At 39.6% G+C, this 17,930-nt stretch overlaps 1 protein-coding gene across 5 annotated transcripts in view; it reads right to left on the bottom strand.

The window, feature by feature from the left end:
• Positions 1-525: 525 nt before the first annotated feature.
• Positions 526-17,930, bottom strand: part of DAPP1 (dual adaptor of phosphotyrosine and 3-phosphoinositides) — a 45,968-nt gene continuing 28,563 nt past the window's right edge. For 4 of the 5 annotated variants that reach the window (XM_015569999.1, XM_015569998.1, XM_015570001.1 and 1 more), the window contains 6 exons: positions 15,006-15,136; positions 6,976-7,023; positions 5,631-5,693; positions 4,637-4,722; positions 2,482-2,569; positions 526-1,152 (listed from right to left, as the gene is read on the bottom strand). In XM_015569999.1, the coding sequence (XP_015425485.1) occupies positions 1,084-1,152; positions 2,482-2,569; positions 4,637-4,722; positions 5,631-5,693; positions 6,976-7,023; positions 15,006-15,136 (485 nt within the window). In that variant the 3' untranslated portion in view covers positions 526-1,083. The remainder of the gene's footprint in view (positions 1,153-2,481; positions 2,570-4,636; positions 4,723-5,630; positions 5,694-6,975; positions 7,024-15,005; positions 15,137-17,930) is intronic. The other variant, XM_015570000.1, reaches the window with a different exon arrangement.

The raw sequence follows: 17,930 nt of genomic DNA on the forward strand, positions 1-17,930 counted from the left end.
CTATTGCATGCATCTCTTTGTGCAACGGGCCTCTAGTTGTTATAATACTATTATCATTAAACTATGTCATCCACTACTTTATTACCCTTCCTCAATGTGTTTTCTGACTCTTTAAAACATTTTCTACAAAATGGTTAAAGGACATTTTTTTAAAATATATTTTATTGGTCTTTTATAGAGAGGAAGGGAGAGGGATAGAGAGTTAGAAACATCGATGAGAGAGAAACATCAATCAGCTGCCTCCTGCACACCCCCTACTGGGGATGTGCCTGCAACCAAGGTACATGCCCTTGACCGGAATCGAACCCGAGACTCTTCAGTCCCCAGGCCGACGCTCTATCCAGTGAGCCAAACCAGTTAGGACTAAAGGACATTTTAGATTATACCTTCCTTTATGGTTCTACCTAATCATCCATAAGACATTTAGTTCTCACAGGTTTATCATTAGAAGGGAATGAAGAACCCACCAAATTTCTGAGCCTTTTACAAAGAGAAAATAAATACTACAAACATTATCTATTGTAGTTTGGAAATTGTTTTGTTTTTTGTATAAAAGGGGGGTGAGAGAAGAATAACCCTGTTTCCCCCTGCCCAACCCAATGTTTGTTGTTTGTTATCTCAATATACTTTCTAAAGAGGCAGCCTGAGCCTCAAAGTAGACAGGTGTTTCCTTCCTGGGTAGTAGCACAACCTGGATGTCAGATAAGCTGACCATGACACAGAGTGGGACTCAGGGCAAACCAAGTCCACAAGCTTGGACCACAATAAGGGAAAACACAAGCCCGTTCTCTTCTGTTGTGCGTTCTCAGAGTGAGCACACTGGGTATGGCAGCTGGCCGCACCAGTTTTCATCATAACGACGGTGACTCGGTATTCTGAAGGAGATGACATCATCTTGAAGGGCAGCAGCTTCCCATGAGTCAGCAGATGTGGTGTGTTCAGAAAGATCCAAATCAGCATCTGCTTTCGATTTGTTTTTAAAGAAAAATTCGTAGTCAGCTTTCAGCGGAGGCCTGCTGTGGATCACAGCAGTGGTGAGCATGCCACCCTGCTGTCCGGCCCGGGCATCCCCGAGGGAAAGGTCTACTTAAAGATGAATGAATGAGATCGGATTGTGCCTTCCCTTTGGTCGAGCTGTTTTCTTATTTGAGACTGTAATAAAATGCACAAACGTGTGTATGTATTATTGAGCAATTTTAAGATAACTCTCGCTTGAACAAATATTAAATAAGACATGCTGATTAGTAAGAAAACCATGCAATTATAAATTAATTATCATATGCTCCCTCCCCAAGTTTTAATTTTTTTTTTTCCAGGAGAACTATAGTAAAGTGGTTGCTCAAACTTGTGCATATTGGGAATTGGCCTAATACTTATACTTATCCATAAAGTGCAATACTAGTAAATGAATCTAAAGAAGACAGAGATCTAAATTTATTGATATGGGAAGATGTTCATAATATGTTATTAGGTAGAGTGAGCAGGTAAACAACACTTAAGAATTATTAGATTTTGTTTTAAAATATTTATTGGCATAGGGAAAAGTCTGAAACTATGTGCATTTGATGTATTTTTAACCTTAACTTTTCAATAATAATTATATGTTGCTTGCATAATTACAAAACAGAAAAAATAAGAAATTCACTCATATCTCAGCTAAGTTTACACATGGCAAAATATTTTCCACTGAATATCAAATACATTAGAACCATCTCAAATGAGTGTTATATTTATTTGGATCTCAAACTGAAAAGATAACCAAACCAAAAGTTCCAGTATCTAGAAAGGAAGTTTCAACAAGATTCTAATTATCAGCTAACTTCATAAAAACTTAATTAGGAAAATTTGTTTCTCGTAAAAAACATCCACGGTTTCAAGATAATATGTCCACAGGAAACTTTAGAAAGCTTTAAGGCCAAGTTCTGGGATAACAGTTCACTAACTTACAATCACATATGAAAAATGTATGAGATCCATACATTTTTATAAGCACACCATATTTCCCCTGGGAGGCATGTAGGAAGCAGTTAAATTACCTTTTGTCCTTGACCTGGATAAAGTAATGCTTATGCTGGAAATTAAGCTAAGTACTCAGGGCAAGCTTTCTTCTCTGGCAATTTAAAAGGATTTTCTACTATAGAAATATGTCAGCTTTCCTCTTTCTGACTTTCTGGTCCCACTTGTCCTCCTCCAGGCAAAGTTGGCCAAGCCTGCACACTTAAAGGAAGACCGATAGACACTCAGGTGTAAGGGGAAGGCTCTGGGGCTGAGACCACAGTGCAGGTTCATCCTGTCTCTTATTACCCCTTTCTGCAGCCCTTCCATGTCCCAAAAGAATGAACAGACTATTCCACAAGCCTGCAAGTAGATATCCCAGTGAGTCTCAGGATTGTCTGATTCTTTCAACAGAAATATGTCTTAAATCATCGCCATGTTATTTCTGAGTAGTAGGCATCCATCCAGAAAACTCGTTTAACTCACCAGTTTCCAGCGTAATATCTTGATCCACTCATCAGCTTCTACTCCTGTCTTTGCACAGAGGTAAAATGTCCTGAATGGAAATACTAAGCTGATAGGACAAAAGAAAGAAGGTAAGACACTCCAGGCGGAATGTGTATTAGTTAAACACTAATTAGAGTACTCCAAGAAAACAAGAATTGACAAAGGGCCTGGGAAGCAACCTGCTATTCCTGCCAGTACTCTGCAGAAATGTCAAGGGTGTTGTGGAGTCATGTTATCATTATGGGCTAGACTTATATTTTCTAATGAGAATTCAAAGAAGAGGTTTGTCCAGGACACCCCCACGTCCTTTTGTCTTAGACTGAATACAACACTTCCATGTTTATTCGGCTGATCTGTAAAATGACTCAGAACCTGTGCTATGATTCAAAGAACATGCAACATAGAGAAGAGTTTGATGAAGGAACTCATTTGGGTTAGCGTGCTTCAGTGAGAAAAATGCTGCCCCCTGTGGATGTAGGCTGTGTTAGCTATTTAAGATGGGGAGAAAAGGACAATGAAACAAACTCCTTAGCTAGTCCTTCTGCCCATCTCTGGCCATGAGTTAGTCTCTGCTGGAGGGAAGATGAACTTCCCGACTAGGCACAAAAGACTTGTTCTAATATATGATAGCTCTTCATTTGATTGTCTCTTTGACTATAGAGTCAAAATCATTTGACTAATAAGGTCAGCCTTAGCTTACATCTTGCCCATACTCCCTGTGCTTACAGTTTAGATGCAAAGTACCAAACATCTTTTTCCCTTTCATGAAAAAAAAGCCTTGAACTAAAATTCAGAATGGTTTCTATATCCTAAAGTCCACATAGCATATTCTGTCTATACCAGTAATTAATGCTGAATAGATGAGAGGCCAGTCCCTGTGTACAGAAGGTACACCTTGATGCTAGGTCCAATCGAGGGGTGGGTGGGCTGTGGGGGGAGGGAGGGAGTGACATTGTACACACATTGTACAAAACTGGTTTCTGGAATCATCGTTGTTTGGTATTCCCTATGGGAGAGCTTATTACTTGGCTCTTAATACAGATATTTTCCTTTCTTCTTACCAACAGAATTCCATGGCCATGAGTTAGATGATAAATTATAATTAGTTGAAGTCAACTCTAATGATGCTAGTACTCTTTTCTTGCTTCCTCTGCTGCCGACAATAGCCATGGGACCCAGTCCAGGCCAATGAGATATGAGGGGAAATCTGATAGGAGCCTTTCTGGGGAAATACCTGCCTTCCTGATAAAAATGGACAGGCATAGCTGAGGCCACCCCTACATCTTTCGTCATGACTTACATGAAGTCTGGAGTAGCAAGCTTGAGGAAAAGGCCAACAAAACTGTAGAGGCACAGGACCTGACCTTGTCAAGACAGCTGCCTGTCTCCAAGTACTTTGTTATATGAGAAATATAAATCCTTTCTAGCTCATATGATTTCTTTATGCAAATTTTTGAAGATGTCTACTCTTGGTTGATACTATAGAATTAATGTTAATTTTCTTAGGTGTGATAATGGTATTGTAGTTGTATCAGTGACACTTTTATTCTTAGGAGATGCATCTTGAAGTATTTAGGGATAGTGTGTCATGGTGCCTGCAATTTATCTTCAACTGGTTCAGGTAAAAATGTGATTAGATAGGGATAAAGCAAATATGGCAAAATATTAACAATTGATGTATCTAGGTGAGGGATATATGTCAACTTTTGTATGCTTGAAAACTTTAAAATAAAAATTGGTGGGAAATAAGACACCTCTTTCTCAAAATACTTGACTTCTCCCAGTTAGAAAATTGTCATGCTAGACTGATTGTTAGAACAAAACGCTTTTTTGTCATCTCCCAGAAATTGTCTTAACAATACAAATCGCCCATCATTGGAGTTAACAAAGATATAACTGAGGAGAAGACTCCAAAGAATAAAGCTGTTTACAGTGAATGGCATCCTCTTATGCGTATCACACTTGGGCAGTGCACAGCCTAATCAATTGTATCTGGCAGATGTGCGCTCCTAACATAAACGCCCACGCCACCCAGATCAAAATATTTGTACACATTAAGACATAGTTTCTTATTCCTCAGTTAAAACACCTGGCAAGGAGACTTTAAAAACATTTTCCTTATAAAACAACTTACCAAAAACAGTTTACTCTTTCCTGTGAGTAATCAAACTGTACAGCTGAACATTCTGTTAAGTCTAGGATCCGAATTGGTTCTGGTGACTTAAAAAAACACACAAAAAAAACAACCTATGTCATCATAAAAAACACAGATCTGTTCATCACGTATTTCCCTAACAAATCCTCCACTATGTGTAACTGTCAATTTCCCTTTCACCAAGGGGATGGATAATAGAAAACCTACTAAGGGAAGAAATGCAATCCTGGTTTGGAAGTTGGCCTACTGAGCACTATGAGGACATTGGTTTATCAATTTTAATTTGATGGAGATGGATTTTAACATATGGAAGGGTGTCATTTTTCTCTTGTGGTTTTTAAATTTGTTTTGTTTTTTTAAGATATATTTTTGTTGATTTCAGAGAAGAGAGAGAGAGATACATCAATGATGAGAGAGAATCATTGATCAGCTGCCTCTGGCATTCCCCCTACTGGGGATCGAGCCCACAACCTGGACATGTGCCCTTGACCGAAATCAAACCTGGGACCCTTCCATCCGCAGGCAGATGCTCTGTCCACTGAGCCAAACCAGTGAGGGCATCTTTTGCGTTTTTAAACTTCTACTTACTCAGAAATTTTGCACTGGGCAAGTGAGAAGAAACCGAATAAATTTAAATTGGTTTAGTGAAATGGATATGGGACCTGGACATACTTTTAATAGGGGGAGAAATCGCTGTAAAAAGCAGTTAATACTTTGTGGCAGGAAAGGAATTCTATTGCCCTAGTTTAGCTGGTCCCAAAGAGCAGTTCCTGGGATACACATCTCATCTTTGCAAAAACAAACAAACAAACAAAAAACTTGGCTCGTTTCAGGAATCAAGAACTCACCTCTCCACTGATTTATTAGGTATTTCAGGTGTTCATAAGGAAAATTTTAGGGATTTTAAAGGCAGATGTTCCTTTCATCTAGAGAGCTGATTTTTAAAGGGAAAATGTATTATTATGTTTCTCACCATCTGATCTTTGAAGTATTTCAGTTCATTCCTGTGCAAAGTGAACCACCTTGTTTTCCAGGTCTGAGAAAGAAATAATCAGAACATGTAGGTTTGGAATACAGAAATGCAGTATTTCAACGAGATAGTTTCCCTTTGATTAAAACAAGTCTAAAAGATTAGATACAAGAAAATATTCTTGAGGTGTCATTTCGGATAAAAAGTTTCAAAATACCTAGAAAAATTACAATGATTCTGTGCATTAAACTCATGGTAAAGGCAAGGATATCATTGGCATATTTAAACAAAAAATAGCCTACTGTAAATATTCAAGGTGTTTTATAATAAACTCTAAAATTTTCATCTTATTAACTCTCTTATAAGAAGAATACATATCATTTTTTGAGCATCTGCTGCGGGCTACATACTATCCTTGAAGGTTTACATATAGCCAATTCTCATACAATGCCAAATATTATTATTCTTGTTTTACAAATATGCAAATTGAGGTTTAGGAACCTCAAACCACACAGTACTCTAAACTTTGCCTAAGAATTCTACGGCATTGATGGCAAAAACTGTTGTTCCCCACATCTCTTTGTTTGCTAACTGAACACTAATCTTATGCTGAGTGCCAATGTGCCTGGTTAAAGAAGTAACAACGGATTTAAAAATAAATCTGCTGTGAATACGAATACTTCCTGTCCTCAGGGAGCATCCAGTCCAGTAGGGACACAAATCACTAAATAAATATGTAGGTTCAATTCAAGCAGGGACGTACCCTTGAGAGATGTTAAGTGCCCTGACTCTTTAAGTAGGAAGGGTAGAGAGATTACATGAAGGTCTTCTTGGCACAGTAAAAGAGTAACTTCAAAAATATGATCACATAAGTGGAGGGACAATTAGATGGCCGGGAGTAGTCAAGTCCTAAATTGTGTTTTCTTTGGGATTTAAAGAAACACACACAACATAGTTAAATTAATGCCAGTGATGGGTTTTGCCCACATTTAGCTAAAATTTTATACAATTTTAACTCCTTTGTTAATAAAATGTTTTTATATAAATTTGCTGGAGTTAACTTGCTCCTCCTCCTCCATCATTCCATTAAAAAAGGATTGTATTTTTTTTTTCTTGGGTATTAACTGTAGGCTACTCTGAGACTTTAGGCTCTGTCAGAAAATAGTCAAGTAATTTTCCAGAATTTTAGCTAATGCTGGCCATTAAGATGAACCCTTGAAATAGGTAAATCTTATAACTAGGTCGAAATGGGCAGGCAGTTATGCTTTTCAAAAGGGTCAAAGTGAGAACTGAGTCTACATGACATGTCTTTCTTCACGCCTGGCACTAGCAGCACACGCCTCCTTACCTTGACCAGGCCTCCCTGCTTGGTGAGGTAGCCTTCCTTGGTGCCCAGCTGGAAAAGAGAGAAGCAGCAAGTGAAGCCCAGAACTATGGCAACATGATCTTTGTCTTTCTATTTCTGTCCTGCCTTTAAATAAAACACGTTTGCCTTTGATCTTTAAATAATCACCTTTCATTCTTCACCGAGGCCCTTGAAAATCCTTCCTGTGTTGTTAGAGACTGTCAGACTGGATTGTCTTGCATAATTCTGTAGCAACAGGCAACCACTGAAATACTCTCTTCGAACAGGACTTAGCTATTTGCACACAATAACCCACATCGTGCCACTTATAAAAGTCAGTGTTGGGCAAAGTGTGTCCTGTGAAACCCAGCGGCTTGGATTGCTGCAGGGTATTAGGCACACAGCATGCCCGCACACACTGTCGCTGGGTCAACACATTTGGGAAACTGGATTAAGCAAAATGAAGGAATTTCTTCACTTCCGTGCTTCCCAAAGTCTGTATTATGCTGATGTGACTTTTTAAAAGGGAATGTTGGAAATACCACTCCAATATTTATTTTATTGCACAATCCTCCACCAAACCCCTCTTAGACCATCTTTGGAGACCTGTATTCCATGAAACAGACTTTCTGGAATGCAGGTTTATTTATACTTGATTCATCCAAAAGGAATTGGAAGTGAGAATTAGTCATTTCTACTAACACATACATCATATCATACACTTCCCCAGCAACTATAAAATGTAACAAATGGTAAGGGACTGTAGTAATAGAAATTTGCATAAAATAAGAACCCTAAGATGAAGAAATGTATAGGTTTCGGCAGAAATTGAACTCCTGGTAGGATATTTTGTTCTAATATGGTGTTACAATATATCTTATATTAGTAAGGAAAAAGTGAGTAAAAATTGGGAAATAACTTAGTTGACGTCAAGGTTCTTTTTATGGGAGTTTCCAGAGTATTTTTTCCTGAGGTGAATTCTCCCTCCAAATAAAAAGAGGAACAACAACTACCACAATAAAAAGAGTTAAAGCAAGAAATAAATATCAGCACTTCTTTTAAAATTCTTACAGCATTAAAGTAAGAATGAACTTCCCAAGTGTTCATTTAAATAATATTAAACAATATTGGTGAATTTGATTTAGCATAATCAGTTGGATTTATTTTGACATTTAAAGGAAATTGAAGTGACCGAAGTTCATTTGGTTGTCATATTATGGAAATGGAAAAAAAATTAAGATTTTGGGTTGTTGCAGGCAAAATAATTAAGGGTAAATTGTTATATAGAAGGCCCTTATAGAATTGTTCATTGAAATCAAGCTAAGAAATTATGCTACCCATTTCATCTTACCTCCATCCAAGCAATATGCTACAAATCTAGTATTTTTGTAAGGTTTTGGTAGATAAGTGGACGGTGGCAGAGGGAAGAGCTGAGAATATTAATTTTATTCATGTTCTCAGGAGGTAAGAAAGGAAATAATTATATAGCAGGTTCATCTTTTAAAAGATTTATGATCTGTAACAGGAAAGATATTTATACGTGTCCCAAATTGGAAACCACCTAAATGTTTAAAAATAAAGGATGAGTCTTCCTACCATCCTTTTTATCTGCTTGTGTGCCTGCCTGCCTGCCTTAACTTTAGTCAAAAGTCATTGGGTGGGGTGGAGCAAGAAGGTATCAACGTGAGGGCATTCCACCTCAGAACTGGGTGGGACCAAGCAGGGTACAGAGAGCATCTGTGTGGACAACAGTGGCTGCACAGCTTGGAATTTCATGTTGAAGGCTGGCAGGTGAGGAGGGCTTTCTGCCTGGGGGAATGAGGTGGCAGACAAGGCTTAGTTTTAGAGGCAAGTCAGGCTAGGTTGGCATGTGAGGTGAGGGTAGGAGTGGCAATGGCTGGGCAGTGGTTCCTGGGCAATAGGAGAGTGTTACATTTGATTGATCACACATATGTGTGTTGAAGATAATGGGGTCTATATTTCTCACTGTGGGAGAAGGGAGCTACAAAGATGAAAAGTGGAAAAACTAGAATGAGCCTTACAGTGTTGGATAAGGATTGGCGGTATTGGCAGGAACCCATAGATAGATGATGGATAGATAGGTATAGATATATAAATATATGTAGAGAGGTAGATCTAGAAATAGCAGTAGAAATAAATATAGGTATCAACATAGGTATGTGTACATCTGTATTTAATATATACGTCTGCTACTCTGTTCTCAGAGTGGGCTGGGAGAGTGACATCCCAATAACAATAAGCATGGTACCCAGGTCTTGGCTTCTAAAGTACTGCTGGCCAGGAAAAAAGAGCAGAATTTCTTGGAGAAATAGCTGATTTTAGATATGGATGTAAGGAATGTACAGGATAAGCCTGGAACATTTTTGCTATACCAGAAAGTAAGAAAATTCTCAAAGAATTATGAGGCTATAATGACATAGAAGTCACCTTGAATGGGTTCTTATTGGCCAATCTGGGAAAATGTAAAGGATCAAAATAAATAATGATAGTCATGATTATAAACATTGATATAAAAATAAATGATTGCAGAGATTCAGAAAATAAAAAGCTTTTTCTTATAGTAGAACTAGAGGCCAAGTGCACAAAAATTCGTGCACTGGGGGTGGGTCCCTCAGCCTGGCCTGCCCCCTCTCACAGTCCAGGAGCCCTCAGGGGATGTCTTACTGATGGCTTAGGCCCACTCCCCACTTTATCCACTTCTACCTCCCCCACTCCCTTCTCCCTCTGATAATCAGGTTGATGTCTGTGCCTATGAGGTTTTTTTCCTTTGCTTAATCCCTTCACCTTTTTCAACCAGCCCCCCAACCCTCTGAAAGTTGTCAGTTTTTCTCTGTATCAGTCTGTTTCTATTTTGTTTATTTTGCTCATTACATTCCACATATAAGTGAAATCATGTGGTCTTTCTCTGACTGGTTTATTTCACTTGACATAGTACTCTCCAGGTCTATCCATGCTGTTGCAAATGATAAGGTTTCCTACTTGGCTATTATAAATAACTCTGCTCTGAACAAAGGAGTAGATATATTCTTTTGAATTAGTGTTTCAGGTTTCTTCAGATATATTTCTAGAAGTGGAATCACTGGGTCATATTTTCAATTTTTTGAGGTAACTCCATACTGCTTTCCACAGTGGCTGCACCAATCTGCATTCCTACCAGTAGTGCATGAGGTTACCCCTTCTCTGCATCATTGGTAAATATGTTCTCCCATTCAGTGGATTGTCTTTTCATTTTGTTGGTGGTTTCCTTCATCTTGCAAAATCTTTTTAATTTAATGTAGTCCCATTTGTGTATTTTTTCTTTTGTTTTCCATGCTCAAAGTGAAAATATTGCTATGAGAAATGTCTGAGATTTTACTGCCTATATTTTCTTTTAGGATTTTGATGGTTTTGAGTCTAACATTTAAGTCTTTAATCCATTTTAAGTTTATTCTTGTGTATCATGTAATCTTTGTACTATTCCTGCAATTTTTTCTGTAAGTCTGAAATTATTTAAAATAATAAATAGCATGTATATTTTCAAAAAATCTTGGACAACCACCAAAACCAAAATATAAAAACATAACAGAGGATTAACTAAATAAAAATGGTATATCCAAATATTGGAATTTTTAGGAATTTGTTTCAATGATGATTTAGAAGACTATGTAAGGACATGAAGATTCCATAGATAATTAATTAAACAAACACATTGTAACTCTAATTACAATGAAGAGCTCATTATATATAATATATTTGTTTTATATTTAATACTAGAGGCCTGACACACAAAATTTGTGTGTGGGTACAGTCCTTAGGCCTGGCCTGTGATCAGGGCCATCTTCCCCACAGCCAGCCCCACCCCACGCCACCACCCACCCCCGGTTCCCCATTCACTATTGGGCGATCAGTGCCTGACGGCCTCGGGAAGAGACCGAGAGGTCTGCTATTTCCGCCCACTAACTGGCCCTGCCTCTGCAACAGATAGCCCTCTGTGTGTGGGGTGACCAGCAGGGCAGGGCCTTGGCCTGGCACCGCCCATGTGCCCCGTCACCCACCCCTGGTTCCCCTTTTGCCATCAGGTGATCGGAGCCTGCCGGCGGGGAAAGAGACCAAGAGGTGGTCAGTGCGCCTCATAGTGATTGGTCCAGTGGTCGTTCTGCCATTTAGGGTCAATTTACATATCACCCTTTTATTATATAGGATATAATCTATTTGTTTATATATATAATATGTAATCTTATTCAAGAAAAAGGCTAGAAATATTGACACTAAATTGTTAACTGTGAGAAGAGCTTCAAAGACTGAATATTTAAAAAGGCAAACATACGAGGGGAATGTCAAAGAAAAACAACTATGAAATATGTTAAAGAGATAACAGAATAAAGAAAGTTATTGCAGAAGCCAAGGGAACAGAAATTTTAGAAGGAAGTTGTTAAAAATACCACAAAAGGAAAGCAATGAAGCTGGCATTTTAGATAGGACCTATGCTACATTAGGCACTTGGACTATATTATGTCACTTAATCTCTACCCACATAACTAACTGGTATTTTACATTTCCCAGGTTCAAACCCCACTCCTCCTGCAACCTTAGCCATCTCAGTAAATGGAGAAGTGTTTACCCTGTTGCTCTCTTTCACATAGCACATTCAATCCATCAGTAAGTCTTGTCTCTGCCTTATGACCCAGTGCTTCCACTTTGGGGAATATATATGAAGAAATTCCAAACACTAATTGGAAAGAATATATGCACCCCTATTTCATTGTAGCATTATTTACAATAGCCAAGATTTGGAAGCAGCCCAAGTGCTCATCAGTAGGTAAGTGAATAAAAAAGCTGTGGTATGTTTACACAATAGCATACTACTCTTCCGAAAAAAAAAAATTGAAAGAAAATCTTACCTTTTACAATAGCATGGATGGACCTGGAGAGTATTATGCTATGTGAAATAAGTCAAAGAAAGACCATATGATTACACTTATATTGGAAGCTAATGAACTAACAAACAAAATAGAAACAGACTCATAGAAACAGAGAACAGACTGACAGCTGTCAGAGGGGAGTGAGGTTGAGGGGCTGGGTGAAAAGGGTAAATAGATTAAGCAAAACAAAAAAACCCTCATAGACAGACAACAGTATGGCGATTATCAGTGGGAAAGGGGGCTGGTGGAGGGAGAAGTGGGTAAAGTGAGGGTGAATGGTGATGGAAAAAGATATGACTTAGGGTGGTGAACACACCATACAATATACAGATGACGTATTACAGAATTGTACACCTGAAACCTATATAATTTTATTAACCAGCGTCACCCCAATAAAGTCAATTAAAAAAGAAAAAACTTTAAATAAGTAAGTTAGTTAAATTTCATCCTATCTCAGGAACCCAATCCTATATTGTGTATAACATAAACAAATAGTAATTTCCCCAAAAGCAGTTGCCAAAGGATGTTAAACAGTGTTACACAAGCATCTACATTTCTGGGCAATGGGACATCTGTTTTCATTTTCACTTCAAGCAAGTTCTTTTTTTCAGTAACTAGGACTTAATTTTCTTTCTCTACTGCTAGAGCTTATGAAAGACCTGCACCCCAAAAGGGGAAGATAGGAGTCTAGAAGCCCTCAGAGCTCTCAGTTTGGAGATGGTGGTACAGCATCATGTTGGCACTGGGACAACAATGAAGGCTGATAACTCATGTTCATTAAGGGACAAGAGCATCGGATCCAACCAGGACTATTTCCCCAGCCTGCTGGTCCAGAGATCAATTATTCTCTAGTGAGGACTAATAAGAGATACTTCAGTATCTACTAGAAACCCTTTATTTTTAAAAGGTATTTTTATTAATTTCAGAGAAGAAGGAAGAGGAAGAGAGAGAGATAGAAACATCAATGATGATAGAGAATCATTAACTGGCCGCCTCCTACTCACCTTCTACTGGGGATTGGGCCCACAGCCAGGGCATGTGCCCTTGACCGGAATCGAACCCACGACCCTTCAGTCCCCAGGTCGATGCTCTATCCACTGAGCCCAACTGGTTAGGGCCACTAGAAACCCTTTAAATTTTCTGTCACAAAAAACTTCATGGACTTCTGATTATATAGTGCCAGTGCAGTCGTTCTCAACCATTCACTCACTGTTTTAAAAACTCCCTTATACAGAACCTTCTATATATGACATATTTAGATATTTGGGCAGGTAAATCATCTGATACCTGCCCAAATTGGAGTGAGCAAAGAAGGTAAGTAATAAGGCTTCCAGGTTTGAGTCTGAAGTGATCTGCTTCTCTCTACTTCTCATGCTCACAACAACTCTTCAAATTAGGTGTTACCTGCATTTTACTGTTGATAAAGGACACACATAAGGTGTGGTACGATTGACCTTGAATGAAGACCTTTAGGAGAAGGGTAAAGGGGAGAATGTGATGTTAAACTGAGACTACAGGTGAATGGGATGGTGCAGTGATAGGTGGTGGGGTAGGGAAGGGTAAAGAAGAGCGTTAAGAACAATGGGGTCTACAGGAGAAAAATAAAAAGAATTAAAAGGTAGGTCTTGATTTGTTCTTTGGTCTGATGACGATTTGTCTTATTTTCCGAAATTTCTTTAGTTCTGAGGTCTGATGCTTCCTCCTCCAACTCTAACAAAGCTAAAATATCTTTCTCAACCAATTTGCAGAATCTTAATTTTTGAGTCGATGTAGCTTCGTGACAAGAATGTAATGTGTGCTGTGAACCTGGCTAGGCTGAAAAGCTACACTCCAAGCCATGATTCCTGTCCTGAGGATTGTCAGGCTGCCGGGAAGGGCAGTTAGCCCCCACTATGACAAGTCCAGAATGAAGGGAAACAGAGGGTGCTTGGGAGCACAGAAGAGGGGCATTTTACAGGAGACTAGGAGAAGCTTGGAAGTCTTTCTGGAAGATACTGATCCCTGATGCAAGTCTTGAAAAATGAGGAGACAGTGTGGCGTTGGTAGCATTTCAGATGCAGGGCAGGAAGGAGGAGCACAATCAGAAATGCATGCTGTTGAGAGAGGCAGGTTCCACAGTGTGAGTGTGGGCATAGCCTGAGGTGAGGCCAGAGGTGTGAGCAGGGTCCAGGCCAGCTGAGAAGACCGTGGACACCACAGAAGGATGTTAACAGGAAGATATCTGGTGAATCTGTTTTTTAAGAGAGGTGTCTTTGGTGGCAGAGTAGGAAAAGTGCCCTGGATACAGAAAGGTCACACATATTTTAATAGAATTGAGGCTGAATATCTCCAAGTGAATGTTTTTCATGTGTAATGGTTGCTATCTAGATTTAGTTCTTGAGGTCTCATTTGTGTGTTGTCTTCTTTATTATCTGCGCAAACCCAGATGTCTTATACCAGGAGGAGTCAGCGAACAAAAAGGAAGAGAATAGGGGAGCCTTGAGCATAATGTAGGGCAGAGGGTGCTGGAGAGGAATCTTTGCAGGGTCACAGCTCACGGCACAAACAGAAGTGGACTCTCAGAAGAACAATGAGTGCTCTGGGGGCACTCAGACTGCACAATGGCCCTGTTACAGAGAAGGGCCAGTGTTTTCTGTCTGTACCCTTGATTCAGTGAAGGAAAAAAAGGCCAGGAAAAATAGCATCTCCGGGGCTTGCAAGACAATATTTTTGAAAAATAGTTTTCTTCCATATATGGTTGAAATGTAGAAGAAAATTGTTTACTTTAGAAACTGGTTGAAGACTAATAGTACAGTCAACTATGTGAACTTAAATACCTTTCACCTATTCTAGCATGAACTAGTTTGACTAAGTGAGGATGGAGATTTAAGTGCTATTTTCTAAGTATTTAACATCCTCTCAATAATCGCATTTTGTGTGTGTGTGTGTGTGTGATTTATGCTGAACCAGATAAACTGAGTCATAAGCTTCAAACCGTATGTTCTTTTTCAGGTTTTATATCCCAAATGAGGATTTTTATGTGAGCAAACATACTTTGAAAGTGTATTACTCTTATTGCACTTTATTGCTATTGGACAGCCAGAAAGCTGTGTCAGATGGATGGCCACTTACCGAAGGCGCAGTGGGCACCAGATCATTCTCCGTTCTTCCTGTCTGCATTGCTGTGTGAACCCGGACCGATTCATAAATGGAAGGTTCTTCCACTTTTCTTGGATAGGGATGTTTCAGAACAATCAGAGTGCCTGAATGGAGGGGAAACACATATTCATATCGTTTAACAATGAGATAGCTGTGGCTGGATCGAAGTCTCTTGTTCATGTATTCACTTGTCTATTTTCTCAGCATTCACTGAGTACCACCATGTGCGCTGGACACTGGAGATACGAGGTGTGATGAGATGATTTCTGGCTTCCTAGTGCTCAGAGAGAACTACCAATGGGTATCACTTAGCCTAATAGTCATTTACTTATTTCTTTTTCTTTCTTTTTTTGTTTTAATGATTAGTCATTTAAATGAGCAGGGTACACGTCCGATGTCAGCGATATGAACAAAGCAGGCCGGTGGCTTTCAGAGAACTAACCTTGAAGAACTGACCCGTCCATGGAATGAGTCAGAAAATCTTTCCTAGAAAAGGCGATATTGATCTAGACCTTAAGCAATAACTGGATGTTTTCCAGTAGACTTTACAAAAGTCACGAATCCAAACCCCACGAGTGCACTGGAATACAGAAGGATTTATCCACTGCCCATATTTCTTACTAGCTTTAGAACAAACTTGTAACAAATCACTGGACCTCAAAAAAGTGTACTCACAGCTTCTCTCTACTGTCTCCTACCACCGAACTAATGAAATAAACTAACCAAAGCCCTTGTGTATCTAAGTGAATATTCACTTCTGTCTGGAGGAGGGCAGTCCAGGCAGGAATCGAGCTCTGCCCAGGGCCAGGCTTGGGCATGTCCCTCAGGGGCTGAGAGCAGTTCTGACTCTCTGCTTCCGACCGACCCCAAGTCCAGAGCATCTCCACTCTGATCCTTCCCTTCCCCCAATCAACTAGTCAATCCGAAGCTAGAAACTGACTGCAAAAAAGTCAGTTAAGGTTTTCCCCCTACTTTGCTATGACTTCTTCCTGTTTATTTTCCTAGGGTCTCTTCTACAGCAGGCTGGGGATTGCTAGACGCTGGGGTAGATTAAAGAATTCAGTAATTCATTCAACAAATATTTACTGAGCTCTACTATGTGTCAGGCGCTTGTCTGGATACAACAGCAAACAAAGGAGGGATAGCATCTGCTCTGCGGCCGGGGAGACAGAAAAAAAAAAAAAGAAAAAATAATATGTCAGGTGAGGGAAGTGCTTTGAACAAACTAATAGAGAAGGTAAAGGAATAGAGAGCCAAAAGCATGGGGTGGGTGAGGGTGATATTTATATGGGTGGTCAGAAAGACTCCTTTGAAAAGGTAATTTGAAAAAGTATAGAAAGTACAGACCTTGAATTGGAGTAAGAGAAAGGCAACGAGGGGAGAAAAATATCTTCTCTGTAATTATAAAACCCTAATTAATAACGATAAACCTACAACCAAAACAAAACCTTTCTACGGTGCTTGAGTTCACATGAGGTACTCACTGCCCAAACACACCTGCAGCCTCGGAGACCTGAGCCCAGATCACGCACTGCTGCCCCATGGAAAGGAGCACTGAGAAAAGCCATTGATCGTGACCCCCATAAGGAACGGGACACTCCGGTTTCCTCCTCTTTCTGCACTTAGCTCAGGTCAGTGGCGTTGGAACCACAATGAAAATGGCCTTTTGCTCTTATCAGAAGCCCCATTCCCACCCTGGCACATTGTCTGTGCTCTTTTGTTAATGTGATCCCTTCATGAGAACAGAGCGAGTCATATCAGGACAAGGGGCCGGTTACAGTTTTACAGTCAGAATGAAAGCATCGACACCTAAATCAAGAGCAGCCGTTGTGCAGGCTCAGGGCTCTGTGAACAGTCGTTAGATGGCAGACGCTTGGTGAATTGGGGACTGGCACCTATGTGACCTACCCCAGAGAAACACCACCTGCGACATGCCTGGCACCCCCCATGTGTCTTGGAAAGAGCCAACACTACCACTTGGTACCTGTTGACCTTGGACAATCATTCTAGCTTTTGTTTCCTCCTCTGACAAGTGAGAATAATTACCCTTTCTTCACAAGCCTATAAAGAAGTGTTTGCGAAAGGATTGTAAAAATGTTTGATGTTATTCTACTGTGATGTAGAGCAGCGGTTCTCAACCTGTGGGTCGAGACCCCTTTGGGGTTTGAATGACCCTTTCACAGGGGTCGCCTAAGACCATTGGAAAACACATATATAATTACATATTGTTTTGTGATTAATCACTATGCTTTAATTATGTTCAATTTGTAACAATGAAAATACATCCTGCATATCAGATATTTACATTATGATTCATAACAGTAGCAAAATTACAGTTATGAAGTAGCAACGAAAATAATTTTATGGTTGGGGGTCACCACAACATAAGGAACTGTATTAAAGGGTCACGGAATTAGGAAGGTTGAGAACCACTGATATAGAGTATTTTAAATCCTAAATGAAAGTCCAATGTTCAGCATCTTTGGGAACATGGATTTTAAAATGTTAAGTTAAAAGGACTAATGTGGCTCTAGCTGGTTTGGCTCAGTGAATGGAGCGTCAGCCTGCAGACTGAAGGGTCCTGGGTTCAATTCCAATCAGGGGCACATGCCCAGGTTGCTGGCTCGATCCCCAGTGAGGGGCGTGCAGGAGTCAGCTGTTCAATGATTCTCTCTTATCATTGATGTTTCTATCCCTCTCTCCCTCTCCCCTCCTCTCTAAAATCAATAATAATAATAAAATAATAATTAAAAATAATAATAAAGGACTAATGTGTAGCGTTCTGCTAAGAATAACAATGATAGTTGTCTGGTAGTCACTGACTACAGTGCTAAGACATATTAGTGCCTCTTGAACACTTTGGAGTCCAGGGATCAAAGCAGCTCACAGATGAGAAAG

Source organism: Myotis davidii, unplaced genomic scaffold (assembly GCF_000327345.1).
Source record: "Myotis davidii unplaced genomic scaffold, ASM32734v1 scaffold226, whole genome shotgun sequence".
Classification (NCBI taxonomy): Eukaryota; Metazoa; Chordata; class Mammalia; order Chiroptera; family Vespertilionidae; genus Myotis; species Myotis davidii.